The sequence below is a fragment of the Salvelinus namaycush genome, chromosome 23, assembly GCF_016432855.1.
Source record: "Salvelinus namaycush isolate Seneca chromosome 23, SaNama_1.0, whole genome shotgun sequence".
Taxonomy (NCBI): Eukaryota; Metazoa; Chordata; class Actinopteri; order Salmoniformes; family Salmonidae; genus Salvelinus; species Salvelinus namaycush.
The window spans coordinates 44,844,192-44,863,540 of NC_052329.1; the positions used below are offsets into that span (position 1 = coordinate 44,844,192).

At 42.7% G+C, this 19,349-nt stretch overlaps 1 protein-coding gene across 1 annotated transcript in view; it reads left to right on the forward strand.

Moving 5' to 3' along the window:
- The first annotated feature begins 615 nt into the window (after positions 1-615).
- Positions 616-19,349, forward strand: part of LOC120018703 (collagen alpha-1(I) chain-like) — a 42,759-nt gene continuing 24,025 nt past the window's right edge. Inside the window, exons 1-10 of the mRNA XM_038961905.1 lie at positions 616-625; positions 5,424-5,530; positions 11,077-11,260; positions 11,561-11,629; positions 13,126-13,233; positions 16,778-16,996; positions 17,230-17,391; positions 17,518-17,685; positions 17,904-18,047; positions 18,313-18,420. Coding sequence (XP_038817833.1) covers positions 616-625; positions 5,424-5,530; positions 11,077-11,260; positions 11,561-11,629; positions 13,126-13,233; positions 16,778-16,996; positions 17,230-17,391; positions 17,518-17,685; positions 17,904-18,047; positions 18,313-18,420 — 1,279 coding nt within the window. The remainder of the gene's footprint in view (positions 626-5,423; positions 5,531-11,076; positions 11,261-11,560; positions 11,630-13,125; positions 13,234-16,777; positions 16,997-17,229; positions 17,392-17,517; positions 17,686-17,903; positions 18,048-18,312; positions 18,421-19,349) is intronic.

Sequence of the window (19,349 nt, forward strand, 5' to 3'; positions counted from 1 at the left end):
TCTGCGCTCTACGGACAATTAATTCGACCTCATGGGTTGGTTTTTGCTCTGACTTGCACTGTCAACTATGGGACCTTATATTGGCAGGTGTGTGCCTTCCCAAATCATGTCCAATCAATTGAATTTACCACAGGTGGAGAAACATCTCAAGGATAGAAACATCTCAAGGATGATCAATGGAGTCTCATAGCAAAGGGTCTGAATATTATGTAAACAAAGTATCTGTTTTTTTATTTTTAATACATTTGCAAAAATATCTAAACCTGTTTTCGCTTTGACATTATGCAGTATTGGGTGTAGATTGATGAGGAAAACATTTAACTTAATCAATTTTAATCAAATGCTTTCCAAATGCCCTGTACACATCAATACACAAAAAGGAAAACACAATCATAGAAAACAAACACATTCTTCAGTAAAAAGGTCCTCAATCAGCCTTTTAATTGTCTTAGAGGCACCAATTAATCAACGTTTTTTAGCCTTGGAAATTATTCCACAAGTAAGGTGCAGAAATAATAAAAGCAGATTGACCTAACTCAGTGGAGATCGAAAGGATCTCCAGAGTTATCCATCCCTGAGACCGGGTCTGGTATCTCGTACATCTGTAAGTTAACAATGAAGAAAGGTACGGCAGAACTTTATGCAGTAGGCCTTTATAAACAAATATAGTGCAATGCATCAATCTACGAGACTTCAAAGAGGGCCAGCCCACTTTCTGATACAGAATGTAGTGATGTGTACAGAACCTATCACCCTTAATAAAGCATAGTGCGTTATGATAAACTGCTTTCAATGGCTTCAATACAGTGGCAGCTGCATTCATATAGAGAATATCGCCATATTTTAGAGCCAGTATGAATGTTAACTGCATTATTTGTTTTCTGCTATTTAATGACTGGCATGACCTGTTCCTATAAAAGGAAGCCCATTTTAATTCTTAATTTCTTAACTAACTCATCAACATGCTTTTTGAAAGATAGTTTTTCGTCAATCCAGATACAGAGTTATTTATAAGTGGGGGCACGATCAATGAGGGCACCAACCAATGTAAATATGCATGAATCATCAGATACATTTTTACATGATTTGGAGAATAACATATACTTTGTTTTACCGGCATTAAATACCAATTTCAGTTCAACAAAGGCATTCCGCAAAGCAATAAAGGCAGATTGAACCTCCAAAAGAGCCGGGTCAACCATGTGGGCAATAGCAAACACAACAGTGTCATTTGGATACAGGTGTATGTAAAAAAAAAAAAAATTGCAGATAGATCAACATTGTTTATATAGACAGTAAAAAGTACAGGACCTAAAATGGATCACCATGGGACACCTTTCTTCATTTCAAGGAAACCTAACTGAAAGCCTACAATATGTCAATAAAGAGGGCAGCACAGTGCCGAGTCAGCTTTTTTAGCCTTGGCCCTGATTTCTCATCATAATGAGATCTTTAAGCTCTATAGAGAACCAAGGATTTGTTCTATTTTTAACTCTACGGCGTTTAATGCAAGCATGTTAGTCTGCTAGAGATATAACAATAGTTGAGAAAAGTTCAAGAGCCAATTCAGATTCAGGCATGCAGCTGATAGAGGAGTAAAATAAAACATTTATCTACATAATTATACGAGGATCAATGTTTTTATGTTTGTCATCTCTAAAACATACGTTATCACTGATGTCATTAGCAAATACACCACTCAATAGGTGCGGGGCGGAAGTCAGGTTAAAGTCAAAACAAATATTCTTCAAATGATCAGAGGCCGGGGTAAGCCACTTAAAGTAAAAATCTCATAAAATAACTAAATTCCGATGATAGAAAAGGTTAAAAATATTCAGAATAGTATCAACCGCTTCCATCAGTGCAGCAAGGGGGCGATCCCTACTACAAACAAATGCGTATTTTGGTGTGACGCCACAGCTACAACCAAACACAAACTTTTGGGGGATAGTGACGCTTAGAGAACGAGTCGATTTCACATATGTGGCCACCCCTTCCCCCTTTTTTAGTCTATCACACCTGAAGATGTAATTTCATTGTCCATATCCTTGATCGAACCCTTGAACCAGATCTCCGTGAAAACCAGAATATCAAGGCACATATCATGCACCCTAGGCCCAATAAATTAAGCAAGATTTGGTTGCGTGTCCCCCCCAACTTGTGATCAAAACATTTTAGTGAGCTCCCTCTTGGTGGGGGAGCGAAAAATGTTAATATCCTGCAATTCGCAGGGCCCTACGTGCAGCATGTAGCCTGCCTATAGGCCGATTGGCACCTCTGGGACAACTCCTGCCCAACCATAATTGATCCTATAGTTGCAATGCTTAGCCAAGGCTATACACAACAAACAGAACCAGGTTAATGTTGAGTTGATAAAAACAAAATAATCCATTTTATAGGGCTTCCCAGGATTTGCAGGTGTCCGGGGTCCAAAAGGTCAGAAAGGTGACATCTATCTATGCATTAAAGGTAAGGGCGACTTTTCATTGGTCGATTTTGAACATTCTATCTTGCCACTGGATGTATTTATACTGAACAAAAATATAAACGTAAAATGTAAAAAGTGTTGGTCCCCTGAGCTGAAATTAAAGATCCCTTAAGTTTTCCATATGCACAACAAGCTTATTGCTCTAACATTTTGTGGAGGAATTTGTTTACATCCCTGTTAGTGAGCATTTCTCCTTTGCCAAGATTATCCATCTATCTGACAGTTGTGGCATATCAAGACGCTGATTTAACAGCATGCTCATTACACAGGTGCACCTTGTAGTGGGAACAGTAAAAGGCCACTTTAAAATGTGCCGTTTTATCACATACCACAATACCACAGAATTGAATGTTCAGAGAATTTTATGTTAATTTATTTACCATAAGCTGCCTCCAACATCGTGTTAGAGAATTTGGCAGTACATCCTACCGGCATCACAGCCGCAGACCACATGTAACCACGCCTGCCCAGGAACTCCACATCCGGCTCCCTCACCTGTGGGATCGTCTGAGGAGGGGTGGTGGTGCTGAGGAGTATTTATGTCTGTAATAAAGCTCTTTTGTGGGGAAAAACTCATTGTGATTGGCTGTACCCCTGGCCAGTCATGTGAAATCCATAGATTAGGGCCTAATGCATTTATTTCAATTGACTGATTTCCTTATATGAACTGTAACTCTTTGGAATTGTAGCATATTGCGTTTAAAAAAAAATCTGTATAAATACTAAATACCATCAATTGTTTTATTCTGTGTTGTTACACAATTCAACCCACATAATGCATTTATTTAAAAAAATGTTTTTGAACTCAAATTGAAAACCGTGAATATAATATGTATTTTTATTTTTTTTATGAAACCAAATCCTACTAATCGATTAACACTAATGGTGGCTTAGCTGGAATATTGTAATGGTTGTGAGTTCAAAGGTTGTGAGTTTAAATCCCAGATGAGGACATGTTGAAGAGTAAGTACTGTATAAATGAACATTTACAATGAAATCATTGATGTCAAAGTGTGTCAAATATGTACAGTGAAATCATTGTATGTTAAGCACTGTTCATGTAGTTGGGTGTCCCTAACCTTTCCAACAGACAAAGGTCTGTGAATGGATCAGTAGTTCACCAATCAGGGCTTGATGGGCTGGGCAACAGTAACAGACCCTTGACTTTTTCAACATTTTGTTATGTTAGCCTTATTCTAAAATTGATTAAATAAATAACAATCCTCAGCAATCTACACACAGTATCCCATAATGACAAAGCTAAAACAGGTTTTTAGAAATGTTTGCTAATTTCTTAAATATAAAAAACAGAAATACCTTATTTACATCAGTATTCAGACCCTTTGCTATGAGACTCGAAATTGAGCTCATATAAACCCTGTTTCCATTGATCATCCTTGAAGTGTTTCTACTACTTGATTGGAGTCCACCTGTGTTAAATTCAACTGCTTGGACATGATTTGGAAAGGCACACACCTGTCCATATAAGATCCCACTGTTGACAGTGTATGTCAGAGCAAAAACCAAGCTATTAGGACAAACGAATTGTCCGTAGAGCTCTGACACAGGAATGTGTCAAGGCACGGATCTGGGGAAGGTACCATAAAAGGTCTGTAGCATTGAAGGTCCCTAAGAACACAGTGGCCTCCATCATAATTAATGGAAGAAGTTTGGAACCACCAAGACTCTTCCTAGAGCTGGTCGCCTGGCCAAACTGAGCAATCGGGGGAGAAGGGCCTTGGTGAGGGAGGTGACCGAGAACCCAATGGTCACTCTGACAGAGCTCTAGAGTTCCTCTGTGGAGATGGGAGAACCTTCCAGAAGGACAACCATCTCTACAGCACTCCACCAATCAGTCCTTTATGGTAGTGGCCAGACGGAAGCCACTCCTCAGTAAAAGGCACATGACAGCCCGCTTGGATATTTCCAAAAAGCACCTAAAGGACTCTCAGACCATAGGAAACAAGATTCTCTGGTCTGATGAAACCAAGATTGAACTCTTTGGCCTGAATGTTTTTCAGCTGTAGGGACTGGGAGACTAGTCAGGATCGAGGCAAAGATAAATGGATTAAAGTACAGAGAGATCCTTGATGAAAACCTGCTCCAGAGTGCTCAGGACTTCAGACTGGGGTGAAGGTTCACCTTCCAACAGGACAATGACCCTAAGCACACAGCCAAGACAACGCAGGGGTGGCTTCTGGACAAGTCTCTGAATGTCCTTGAGTGGCCCAGCCAGACCCCGGACTTGAACCCGATCAACATCTCTGGAGAGACCTGAAAATAGCTGTGCAGCAACGCTCCCCATCCAACCTGACTGAGCTTGAGAGGATCTGCAGAGAGGAATGGGAGAAACTTCCCAAATACAGGGGTGCTAAGCTTGTAGCGTAATTTTTGCATTATCATTATGGGGGATTGTGTGAAGATTGTTGAGGGGAAAAAAACATTTTAATCAATTTTAGAATAAGTCTGTAACGTAACAAAATGTGGAAAAAGTCAAGGGGTCTGAATACTTCGAAGGCAGTGTATAATGAAATGAGGGTGCAGATGCCCAGGTAGGTGGGTAGAGTTATTTTGGGGGGGGGGATATTCCACCGGGTGACGTCCTGCCAACTGATACACTGAGTGTCCTGAGAACGCCCTAAAAACATCCTGGCCTGGTCGTCAATGACAGAGGGAACTCTAGGCAAAAGACTCCTAGATCTAGAGAACGGCATGCTGGGATAGCATCTCGCCATAACCCTAAAACGGGCCTAATATGAAGGTCACCAAATGTCCTTAGAATGTCTGCTGGGAAGGTCCTTGTAATACTATTTTATTCTATCTCTGTTGAGGTATGAATCTTTTTGTGCACTGTAATCTTTTTGTGCGCCCTGATTTATGTTGACCACTGGATGTGAGTTACAATGTAAGCGTGTAAAGTCTGGTTGGTTTCTAGGTGTGAAGGGAGACATTGGCCTCGCAGGGCCGGCTGGTCGTCCAGGCTTCACTGGGAGGAGAGGAGACGAAGGGAAGCCAGGTGCGCCTGGTGACGCCGGCCCAGAGGTGAGTCTACCAAGGTCATTAAGGTCAACGAAAGCCATATTCAAACTGTTAGTGATTTAGTTACATACAGAAGGAACTGGAACTAGGAGTCTGGCCCTAAGCATGGATCTAATGTTTCTTTAAGATGCCCAAATCCTCATCATAATGACATAATGAGATTCTTAAACCTCCAACTTCAAGGTTTACTTTGTTACTCTTGGTCTGCAACAAGAAGTGAAGTGTGCCAATATGTATTGCCTGATGCATCCTTGACTAGGCTAGCCTACTAACATTACACAAAATTCAAAAAGACACATTTTCGTGTACACATGTATGACCATATTCCAAGTTTTTGCCTGTTTGTTTCACAAACATCCATGTGATTTCACAGGAGTAAAGATGTAGGAGAATTATACAACATGTAAGTTTGTATTCGTACATCGTAAAAAAGGAAGTGGATGACGCTCGTGTTCTTGTCAAATAACTGTAATTTACCCCTTACTGCTTTAACTAACTAGTGGCGGTAACCCCAGAGATGGCAAAATACGATGACTGTGAGTTTGAAATTCACTCGGGCAAGGTGTTTCTTTGAGGAAAAAACGCTTCACTGCTGGTCCTCGAGTCAAATAATGCATATGTGACAAAGTAGATGATTGCTAAAATACATATAAAACGTTGTACATTTAGGTGTACACGTCCATGTAATATAGCCTATGAAATATGATTATTAGGCCCTAGCAGTGTGCTTGTCTACAAGGCTGAAGAAAGACGTATTAAATCCATTCTTAATCTACATTTTCAATCTGTTGGCTGCGCTTCCGTTCTCAGCACACTAAAACAATAAATGTAATTCTACATTTCAAAGGGGAAAAAACTAATGTGAGATTCAAACACTTTTGATTAACAGAATGTGCCATTGGACTTATTTTAATGAAAAAGTGTTGGTTCAACGTAAACTATTTAAATTGGCTGAATTTGTTACCTGACAAAATCATTCTGATCAGCTGGTCGTACTTAGCATAGTGGCTAATTGTGCCAGGTTTGCCTATGAGAAAATCTAGCAGCTAGCCAATTTAGACCAAAGGTCTAAACCTCCCGTCTAAGCAAAACTTTGAGTATGGACTGATCTCGTAAAACGCTGCGTTTCAAACACATAAAAGACACACCCTCCTCCACTTCAAATCAGATCAAAGTTTATTTGTCACGTGCGCCGAATACAACAGGTGTAGACCTTACAGTGAAATGCTTACTTACAGGCGCTAACCAGCAGTGCAAAAAAGGTATTAGGTGAACAATAGGTCAGTAAAGAAATAAAAACGAAAGTAAAAAGACAGTGAAAAATAACAGTAGCGAGGCTATATACAGTAGCGAGGCTATAACAGTAACGAGGCTACATACAGGCACTGGTTGGTCGGGCCAATTGAGGTAGTGTGTACATGAATGTATAGTTAAAGTGACTATGCATATATGGTATACAGAGAGTAGCAGCAGCGTAAAAGAGGGGTGGGGGGGAGCACACAATGCAAATAGTACAGGATTACCTGTTAAGGAGTCTTGTGGCTTGGGGGTAAAAACTGTTGAGAAGCCGTTTTTTCCTAGACTTGGCACTCCGGTACCACTTGCCATGCCGTAGTAGAGAGAACAGTCTATGACTTGGGTGGCTGGGGTCTTTGACCATTTGTAGGGCCTTCCTCTGACACCGTCTGGTGTTGAGGTCCTGGATTGCAGGCAGCTTAGCCCCAGTGATGTACGGGGCCGTATGCACTACCCTCTGTAGTGCCTTGCGGTCAGAGGCTGAGCAATTGCCGTACCAGGCAGTGATGAAACCAGTCAGGATGCTCTCGATGTTGCCAAATCGTTTTAGTTTCCTGAGGGGGAATAGGCTTTGTTGTGCCCTCTTCACGACTGTCTTGGTGTGTTTGCACCATTCTAGTTTGTTGGTGATGTGGACACCAAGGAACTTGAAGCTCTCAACCTGCTCCACTACAGCCCCGTCGATGAGAATGGGTGCGTCCTCGGTCCTCCTTTTCCTGTAGTCCACAATCATCTCCTTAGTCTTGGTTACGTTGAGGGATAGGTTGTTATTCTGGCACCACCCGGCCAGGTCTCTGACCTCCTCCCTATAGGCTGTCTCGTCGTTGTCGGTGATCAGGCCTACCACTGTTGTGTCGTCTGCAAACTTAACGATGGTGTTGGAGTCATGCCTGGCCATGCAGTCGTAGGTGAACAGGGAGTACAGGAGGGGACTAAGTACACACCCCTGAGGGGCCCCAGTGTTGAGGATCATCATGGCAGATGTGTTGCTAACTACCCTCACCACCTGGGGGCAGCCCGTCAGGAAGTCCAGGATCCAGTTGCAGAGGGAGGTGTTTAGTCCCAGGATCCTTAGCTTATTGATGAACTTTGAGGGTACTATGGTGTTGAACGCTGAGCTGTAGTCAATGAATAGCATTCTCACATAGGTGTTCCTTTTGTCCAGGTGGGAAAGGGCAGTGTGGAGTGCAATAGAGATTGCATCATCTGTGGATCTGTTTGGGCGGTATGCAAATCGAAGTGGGTCTAGGGTTTCTGGGATAATGGTGTTGATGTGAGCCATTACCAGCTTTTCAAAGCACTTCATGGCTACGGACGTGAGTGCTACGGGTCTGTAGTCATTTAGGCAGGTTGCCTTCGTGTTCTTGGGCACAGGGACTATGGTGGTCTGCTTGAAACATGTTGGTATTACAGACTCAGACAGGGACATGTTGAAAATGTCAGTGAAGACACCTACCAGTTGGTCAGCACATGCCCGGAGCACACGTCCTGGTAATCCATCTGGCCCCGCAGCCTTGTGAATGTTAACCTGTTTAAAGGTCTTACTCACGTTGTCTATGGAGAGCGTGATCACACAGTCGTCTGGAACAGCTGATGCTCTCATGCATGCCCCAGTGTTGCTTGCCTCGAAGCGAGCATAGAAGTGATTTAGCTCGTCTGGTAGGCTCGTGTCACTGGGCAGCTCGCGGCTGTGCTTCCCTTTGTAATCTGTAATAGTTTGCAAGCCCTGCCACATAAGACGAGCGTCAGAGCCGGTGTAGTACGATTCAATCTTAGCCCTGTATTGACACTTTGCCAGTTTTATTTTATTTTTTTATTTTTTATTTTATTAATTTTTTTATTTTTAGCCCCTTTTCTCCTCAATTTTCGTGGTATCCAATCGCTAGTAATTACTATCTTGTCTCATCGCTACAACTCCCGTACGGGCTCGGGAGAGACGAAGGTCGAAAGCCATGCGTCCTCCGAAGCACAACCCAACCAAGCCGCACTGCTTCTTAACACAGCGCACCTCCAACCCGGAAGCCAGCCGCACCAATGTGTCGGAGGAAACACCGTGCACCTGGCCCCCCTGGTTAGCGCGCACTGCGCCCGGCCCGCCACAGGAGTCGCTGGAGCGCGATGAGACAAGGATATCCCTACCGGCCAAACCCTCCCTAACCCGGACGACGCTAGGCCAATTGTGCGTCGCCCCACGGACCTCCCGGTCGCGGCCGGCTGCGACAGAGCCTGGGCGCGAACCCAGAGACTCTGGTGGCGCAGCTAGCACTGCGATTCAGTGCCCTAGACCACTGCGCCACCCGTGAGGCCGACACTTTGCCTGTTTGATGGTTCGTCGCAGGGCATAGCAGGATTTCTTATAAGCTTCCGGGTTAAAGTCCCGCACCTTGAAAGCGGCAGCTCTACCCTTTAGCTCAGTGCGAATATTGCCTGTAATCCATGGCTTCTGGTTGGGGTATGTACGTACAGTCACTGTGGGGACAACGTCCTCGATGCACTTGTTGATAAAGCCAGTGACTGATGTGTAGTCCTCAATGCCTTTCGGAAGAATCCCGGAACATGTTCCAGTCTGTGATAGCAAAACAGTCCTGTAGTTTAGCATCTGCTTCATCTGACCACTTTTTTATAGACTGAGTCACCGATGCTTCCTGCTTTAATTTTTGCTTGTAAGCAGGAATCAGGAGGATAGAGTTGTGGTCAGATTTACCAAATGGAGGGCGAGGGAGAGCTTTGTACGCGTCTTTGTGTGTGGAGTGCAGGTGATCTATAATTTTTTCCCTCTGGTTGCACATTTGATATGTTGATAGAAATTAGGTAGAACTGATTTAAGTTTCCCTTCTTTAAAGTCTCCGGCCACTAGGAGCACCACCTCTGGGTGAGTGGTTTCCTGTTTGCTTATTTCCTTATACAGCTGACTGAGTGCGGTCTTAGTGCCAGCATCCATCTGTGGTGGTAAATTAACAGCCACGAAAAGTATAGCTGAAAACTCTAGGCAAGTAGTGTGGCCTGCAATTTATCACAAGATACTCTACTTCAGGCGAGAAAAATCTAGAGACATCCTTAGATTTCGTGCACCAGCGGTTGTTTACAAATATACACAGGCCGCCCCCCCCCCCTCGTTTTACCAGAGTGTGCTGTTCTATCTTGTCGGTGCAAAGTATATCCGGCTAGCTGAATATCCATGTCATCATTCAGCCACGATTCCGTGAAACATAGGATATTACAGTTTTTGATGTCCCGTTGGTAGGATATTCGTGATCGTTCCTCGTCTAATGTATTGTCCAATGATTGCACGTTGGCGAGTAATATTGACGGTAAGCTTTCCCACTCGCCTTCTGCGGATCCTCACGAGGCATCCCGCTCTGTGTCCTCTGTACCCGCGTCTCTTCCACCTGGAATGTTGGCCTTGTCGGGTGTACGGAGAATGTCCTGTGCATCCTGCTTGTTGAAGAAAAAACTCTTTGTCTAATCCGAGGTGAGTGATCGCTGTCCTGATATCCAGAAGCTCTTTTTTGCCATAAGATAGTTGCAGAAACATTATGTACATAATAAGTTACAAATAACGCGAAACACACAATAGCACAATTGGTTGGGCGCCCGTAAAACTGCTGCCATTTCTTCCGGCGCCATTTTCAGATTCCCCCTTATGCCCTTGGGGGAATCCCCGCAGCCATCTTTGAGGTCGGTCCAAACAATTAGCTAAGCAAGTGTACAATTCTGTTCGCTCTGGGGCCTGAAACGCCCCATAATTCAATTCGCAATGAATATGCATCCACTAAGAAAAGTCAGCCAAAACTTAAAACCAACATCAATATGGAGAAGTCAACATGAATGTAAATAAGTTAGAAATTGTGCTACTAATGAACATGATGGCACAAACACATATCGTAAAATGAATGATAGTTCGATTTACCTGATATTGTCAGGTGGCTATTATTCGATGATGCGGATGTGTTGTCTTCTAGCCAAGATACGAAATGCAATCATAATTGACTATAGTGCATATATTAAGCACACCACAGCTACCGGTGGTTCCATGATGACTGAAAACACAACCGTGGGACGAACGAGTGACGAATATCCTGGCAAGAGCTGTCCATTTAAAATGTATTGATTCTTCCCTCGCCCTGCAAGTGTCAACTCATCATACGTCATGATACGTCATTAGAAGTGTCTACTTATTTTGAGGGCTAAAGGGAGAGGGTGTGTCTTTTCTCTATTTGGAATGCAGCCTAAGTTTGATTTGTTCCACTCAGGGTGACAGTTACTCAGGATTCCCCGGTGAGAGAGGGTATCCAGGTCCTGACGGGCCAAAGGGGCTTGCTGGACCCGTCGGCCCCCCAGGACCTGATGTGATTGGGGCAGTTGGGGAACGGGGACTCCCAGGCGACCAGGGACCTCCAGGATACAGGGGATCTCCTGGGCTCAAAGGAGTCATGGGTAAAGGAGCTTGTCAGTGTGTGTGAAACACAGACAGATCAGGGTTGGAAATCAGCATTCATTACTGTTGGTCATAAATTACCTATTTATTAGTTATTTTTGTGTATGTATTATTACACTGGATGAAGAGTGGTAGATGAACAAAATACATATATGCTCACTCAATTACAACCTTGGAGTAAACTGAAGCACCCCTTCATGACAAAAAATTACATTATTTAAGAAGCGCTTTTAAAACATTATGCAAGACATCCTGTTTTTTCTCCTCACCCTACCCAATGCTGCCTCTCTCTTGTGCAGGTGACACCCTACCCTGCATACCCAGTAACCCTGGTGCCCCAGGACAGAAAGGCGATTCCGGATGCCCAGGTAAAACTTACAGAAACTCCAGCACATTGTGAAAAGTATAAGAAAAAAGTACTTTCTTATTGTGCTAATGTTTCAGCATTTCGGGCATGCCTACAGGCCTACTGTCTTTGAATAAATAAATCAATTGTATTTGACAATAAAAAAATGCACAAAGTTACCTCAGCCATGTGAACATAACAACACACATAAAGAATTATCATGGGTAAACACAATTTTTATTTCACCTTTATTTAAGCAGGGAGTCACAGTGTCTTTTGCAGATGAGCCCAGTATGAACACGTTACTAAACAACAATTACTCTATACATACACTACCGTTCAAAAGTTTGGGGTCACATAGAAATGTCCTTGTTCTTGAAAGAAAAGCAAAAAAAAAAGTCCATTAAAATAACATCAAATTGATCAGAAATACAGTGTAGACATTGTTAATGTTGTAAATGACTATTGTTGCTGGAAACGGCAGATTTTTTTTATGGAATATCTACATAGGCGTACAGAGGCCTATTATCAGCAACCATCAGTCCTGTGTTCCAATAGCACATTATGTTAGCTAATCCAAGTTTATCATTTTTTAAAGGCTAATTGATCATTAGAAAACCCTTTTGCAATTATGTTAGCACAGCTGAAAACTGTTGTTTTGCTTAAAGAAGCAATAAAACTGGCCTTTAGACTAGTTGAGTATCTGGAGCATCAGCATTTGTGGGTTCGATTACAGGCTCAAAATGGCCAGAAACAAAGACTTTCTTCTGAAACTCGTCAGTCTATTCTTGTTCTGAGAAATTAGAGCTATTCGATGCGAGAAATTGCCAAGAAACTGAAGATCTCCTACAACGCTAGGTACCACTCCCTTCACAGAACAGCGCAAACTGGCTCTAACCAGAATAGAAAAAGTAGTGGGAGGCCTCGGTGCACAACTGAGCAAGAGGACAAGTACATTAGAGTGTCTAGTTTGAGAAACAGACGCCTCACAAGTCCCAAACTGGCAGCTTCATTAAATAGTACCCGCAAAATACCAGTCTCATCGTCAACAGTGAAGAGGCTACTCCGCGATGCTGGCCTTCTAGGCAGAGTTCCTCTGTCCAGTATCTGTGTTCTTTTGCCTATCTTAATCTTTTATTTTTATTGGCCAGTCTGAGATATGTTTTTTCTTTGCAACTCTGCCTAGAAGGCCAGCACCCCGGAGTCGCCTCTTCACTGTTGACGTTGAGACTGGTGTTTTGCTGGTACTATTTAATGAAGCTGCCAGTTGAGGACTTGTGAGGCGTCTGTTTCTCAAACTAGCAGGGGTTGGGCAAAAATAATTCATCAGACTTATTTCATTGTGATAATCTTTTCACGTGTGAGCAAGGAGAAATGTGCCAGATTGAATAGTACAGGTTGAATGGTATGGGTTGAGTATGCCAGTTGAATATACACTTAATTTATAATAAAATACACTTACTCTCAAAACAGGTTGGCACTGAACATGGTGTGACACATTTCTACTTTTTTGTCTAGGGCTGAACGGAGAGTCAGGACCCCCAGGGTATCTTGGAGCTTTGGGCCCGGACGGGGTGAAGGGAGAGAAAGGAGACTTTGGGCTGTCTGGCCCACCTGGACCCATAGGTAGAAATATGATCAATTTTTTACCATTAGAGAATATTACTACCTGATTTAGTGCCTTCTCTCCATTCTGCTTTACTCACTAGAGATTGTCCCCATTGTAAAGCCTCAAACATATCACAAATAGGGGGTACTTATATTTTTACAAGCGTTTTTTGTATATCCCTAAGACACCTTCAGAGGATGGGGTCCCAGCTAGGGATGAGACATTATTGAGAGCGACCCTGGAGCAATTAGAGTTAAGTGCCTTGCTCAAGGGCACAGAGGCAGATTCCTCACATAGTTGGCTCAGGGATTCGAACTAGCAACCTTCTCGGTTACTGGCACAACTTCTAGGTTACCTGTCATCCAATTTTTTTTATAGGGGGTAGATTAGCTTTAAAATTCAGATAAAATGTGGCTTCTATCAATGTAATTGTCTGCATCATTTCCAATCTCCCCTTTACAGTGCATTCGGGAAAGTATTCAGACCCCTTCCCTTTTTCCACATTTTGTTACGTTACAGCCTTATTCTAAAATGGATTAAATAAAAATGAATGTCATCAATCTACACACAATACCCCATAATGACAAAGCAAAAACAGGTTCTTAGAAATGTTTGCAAATGTATTAAAAATTAAAAACAGAAATGCTTTATTTGCGTAAGTATTCATGCCCTTTGCTATGAGACTTGAAATTGAGCTCAGGTGCATCCAGTTTCGATTGATGATCCTTGAGATGTTTCTAAAACTTGATTGGAGTCCACCTGTGGTAAATTAAATTGATGGGACATGATTTGGAAAGGCATACACCTGTCTATATAAAGTTCCACAGTTGACAGTGCATGTCAGAGCAAAAACCAAGCACTGATGTCGAAGGAATTGTCCGTAGAGCTCTGAGACAGGATTGTGTCGAGGCACCGATCTGGGGAAGTGTACCAAAAAATGTCTGCAGCATTGAAGGTCCCCAAGAACACATTTGCCTCCATCATTCTTAAATGGAAGAAGTTTGGAACCACCAAGACTCTTCCTAGAGCTGGCCGCCCAGCCAAACTGAGCAATCGGGGGAAATGGCCTTGGTCAGGGAGGTGATGGTCACTCTGACAGAGCTTTAGAGTTCCTCTGTGGAGATGGGAGAAACTTCCAGAAGGACAACCATTTCTGCAGTACTCCATCAATCAGGTGTTTATGGTAGAGTGGCCAGACGGAAGCCACTCCTCATTAAATTGTACATGACAGCCTGCTTGGAGTTTGCCAGAAGGCACCTAAAGGACTCTCAGACCATAAGAAACAAGATTCTCTGGTCTAAAGAAACCAAGATTGAACTCTTTGGCCTGAATGCCAAGCGTCACATCTGGAAGAAACCTGGCACCATCCCTACAGTGAAGCAAGGTGGTGGCAGCATCATGCTACGGTGATGTTTTTCAGCGGCAGAGACTGGGAGACTATTTAGGACAGAGGGAAATATGAACGGCGCAAAGTACAGAGAGATCCTTGATGAAAACCTGCTCCAGAGTACTCAGGACCTCAGACTGGGGCGAAGGTTCAACTTCCAACAGGACAATGACCCTAAGCACACAGCAAAGACAATGCAGGAGTGGTTTCTGGACAAGTCTCTGAATGTCCTTGAGTGGCCCAACCAGATCCCGGACTTGAACCCGATTGAACATTGAGAGACCTGAAAATAGCTGTATAGCGATGTTCCCAATCCAACCTGACAGAGCATGAGAGGATCTGCAGAGAAGAATGGGAGAAACTCCACAAAAACAGGTGTGCCAAACTTAGCATCATACCCACGAAGACTCGAGGCTGTAATTGTTGCCAAAGTGTTTCAACAAAGTAATGAGTAAAGGGTCTGAATACTTATGTAAAAAAAAATTTTTTTTTAAATACAATTGCAAAAAACAAAAAATTATGGGGTATTGTGTGTACATTGATTAGGGAAAGTAACAATTTAATCAATATTAGAATATTTTAGAATAATAGATAATTTCTTTATTTTCGGGATATGAATACCGAGTATGTCCACTTCACCATCAGACCATTTTATTGGTAATCTACACGCTAATGTAAAAGTATATATTTTTTGGTGACCCAGAGAGGTTAGAAAAATTATCTAAATCTTTTATGAGGCTGTGGAGGGATCGAAATTGTGGATTTAAAAGAAAACATGAATCATCAACATACAATGACACCTTTGTTTTTAAGCCCTAGATTTCTATCCCCTTGATATTATTTTTGGCTCTGATATGAAAAGCTAACATTTCGATGGCCATAAAAAATTGATATGCTGATAGGGGACAACCTTGTTTTACTCATCTTGACAGTTTAATACTTTCTGAGAAGTAGCCATTATTTACTATTTTACACCTAGAGTTACTGTACATACCTTTAACCCATTGTGTAAGAGATTTTCCTAAATTGAAATATTCCAGGCATTTATATATACATTCCAGTCGTACTAGCTATGAATAACAGGCCTGGTTTCCCAGATTTTTCATAGTGTTCTATTGTTTCCAGTACTATTATCGCCAATGTATCGTACATGTACGTACATGCTTTCTTAAAGGACCAATGCAGCTGTTTTTTTTTATCTCAATACAATATAAATTCTGGGAGTACCAAGGCAGGATTTGGCTCTATGCCTTATGGTGAGCTCGGCTCCATGCTCACGTGCTTTGATCAGGAAAAAAATTCCAAAGTTAATTTGTAAGTAATTTGTCCAGCAGAGATCTGTGTTTGAGGAAATCACTGAGACCATGGCCGGGATCAGTGGGATATTGCATATGAAACACGTGATTTCATGAAACGTTATATAGGCTTCAGGTCTTTGTTTGGATCAGACTGCTCTGCAATTTTGAAACAAGCCTTGATGTGTCGTTGTCTTGCATAACATTACTAGTTAGCATCGTAATTTGCTAGCTAGCACAACATATATAGCCAGCTAGCTAGTTAGCTAAAGATACTGGTTTAATATTAATGTTACTAGCTACAGTGGCTAGATAGCTAGCTTATGGAGGAAACTTACCATCCCATTCACTTCATATGAAGTGTGACTGGCTCAGCTAGCAAGCTAACGTAAGCTAGATAGCTAATGGGGATTTTTGTGCACGTATCAATATAATGTTCTGTCAAGCACAAAACTCCTTAGCTAGATGTAAAATATGCAACCAAGATGTAACTAAGACTTGCTCTAGATTATTATATATTTTTTTCAGAGGTTTTATGCAGATTTATTGTTTTAGTTTAAGATAAATTCTGGCTGTTTTGCAGATGAAAGGGGGTGGATGTCACTGGGAAAAGTACCCTATTTTCTCCTTCTCGTTGTTGCTCCTTTCATGCTTTCTGATTAGCTCAAAGTCAAGTTGATAACCAGGCTGATTCTACATTGAAACCAGTTGTTCTAGCAAGTGAAGGAATGGCCCTCTACCGTGCAGGTCAACAATCTTGGTGGTGTGTTCGTTAAGACACTGTGCTTTGTAGTATGTAACATTCCACACAACAATATAAGTTAATTTAATTGAATTAAAGCTTACACTAGATAAATGTTCTCTCTTTCCCTACCCCAGGCTCAGTGGGGTGTGTTGGAGACTCTGGAGAGGCTGGTGCTGAGGGTCTGAGCTACGACGGCGCTGCCGGCTCTCCTGGCTTCCGAGGGTCTCCAGGACTGAAGGGCCCATTTGGGGACTCTGTCCCTGGTGCTCCAGGACCTATGGGCCTCAAGGGTGTAGTGGGGCTGTCGGGGCCCAAAGGAGTGCCAGGTCCACCCGGTCCAATCGGATTAACAGGTACCACCAATAAGCGACATTGAAATTGATTAAAGATTTTGCAACGTCTGCTTTAGGTATGAGGTAGTTTGTTCCATATTACAGCTGACAGTCTTATAATGTGTACAGTCATATGCCTCTCAACTGGTCAGAGAAACCAGAAACTACCAAAAACACCAGAAGCTATCCACAAAAATTGAATAGTTTTAGTTCATTATGTGTGATCTCAGAGAGGGTTGACTTGTCTTCTCTAGGTGCTGCGGGGCTTCCTGGTACACCGGGAAGGAAGGGGGAGCAGGGAGAGAGTGGTGCCACAGGCAGATATGGGGCCCCAGGGCTCACCCCTGAACAGTGTGAAAAGGGGCCCCCAGGCCTTCAAGGATCCATGGGACTAATAGGGGACATAGGCCCTCCAGGTAGGTCCTACTGACAATAGCAGCTTTTCAAATCAGAAAGAAAATAAAAACTTGTGTGCGTAGTAGGGAATTTCTGTTTAGGTGTGCCTCATTGGGTAATATCATAATTCTGTGTGCGTTTGTCAGGTTACGCAGGCGAGAAGGGTGATAACGGAGAGGAGGGTCTGTCCGGCACGGGTCCTAAAGGAGCTGCAGGGAAACCGGGCTCTCCAGGGTTTCCTGGGTACCGTGGAGCCCAGGGCCCCATGGGGACATTAGGGGACCCTGGCATACCCGGGGCCCAAGGGCAGAAAGGTGAGAGAGACACCAAATCACACTACATAGTCTATGATAAGTCGTATGAATGAACATGAGCATTCATTCTAAGTGGTTTGCAAGTATGGACCTGGAATGTAGTCCATGGGGACATCTGGGGTCCCAGCCAATGCAACAAACATTTGCATTAGCATCCATGATGTCCTATGTGTGCAGCCAGAGCTGAGCTGATATCCAATATGGCGTCCTGTGTTCAGGTATAATAGGGGTACCTGGTAGGGATGGGACAGTGGGTGGTCCAGGGAGGAGTGGAGCACTAGGACCCCTGGGAAGGAAAGGAGAGAGGGGCTTCGACGGTCAACGAGGCTTACCAGGAGATGAGGGCCTCAAAGGAGAAAAGGGTATGTGAATAAAGTCAACATAGAAATAACACACTATTCAATGCAGTGCTCGTTAAAACAAAGGCAATGTCTCTGATCAAGAGTTTGTAGACGCACCATTTTTGCATAATATTGGAGTGCAGTTGAGAATCTTCAATATCCCCCTAGTTGCGTTGCAGCAAGTTGTCAAAATACATTCAAATAGCATACATTTAACAATCTACTGTGTACTATTTGTAGAGATGTGATTGTAAGAGAGATGGTCTAACTTTTCCATCTGTTCCAGGTAGAAAAGGTGCCCCCGGAGTCGCAGGAGTCACCAACTTCATTCCTATCAAAGGACGAACAGGGGCTCCTGGACCCCCAGGTCTGGATGGCTTCACTGGTCCAAGAGGTGAGTGAAAGGCTACAATCAACATGTAATCTCACTAGTCTTAATATACAGTTCCTTTAGAAAGTTTTCATACCCCTTGACTTATTCCACATTTCGTTGTTTTACAGCCTGAATTCAAATGGATGAAATGTATGTTTTTCTCTCACCCATCTACTACACACAATAATACTCCATAATGACAAAGTGAAAACATGTTTTTAGAAATTGTTGCAAATTTATTGAAAATGAAATGCAGAAATATCTAATTGACATACAGTTGAAGTCGGAAGTTTACATACACCTTAGCCAAATACATTTAAACTCAGTTTTTCACAATTCCTGACATTTAATCCCAGTAAAAATCCATGTCTTAGGTCAATTAGGATCACCACTTTACTTTAATAATGTGAAATGTCAAAATAATAGTAGAGAGAATTATTTATTTCAGATTTTATTTCTTTCATCACATTCCCAGTGGGTCAGAAATGTACATACACTCAATTAGTATTTGGTAGCATTGCCTTTAAATTGTTTCACTTGGGTCAAACATTTCGGATAGCCTTCCACAAGCTTCCCACAATAAGTTGGTTGGGTGAATGTTGGCCCATTCCTCCTGACAGAGCTGGTGTAACTGAGTCAGGTTTGTAGGCCTCCAAGCTCGCACACGCTTTTTCAGTTCTGCCCACACATTTTCTATAGGATTGATTCTATTTGCTTTGTGATGGCCACTCCAATACCTTGACTTTGTTGTCCTTAAGCCATTTTGGCCCAAATTTGGAAGTATGCTTGGGGTCATTGTCCATTTGGAAGACCCATTTGCAACCAAGCTTTAACTTCCTGACTGATGTCTTGAGATGTTGCTTCAATATATCCACAATTTTCCATCCTCATGATGCCATGTATTTTGTGAAGTGCACCAGTCCCTCCTGCAGCAAAGCACCCCCACAAGA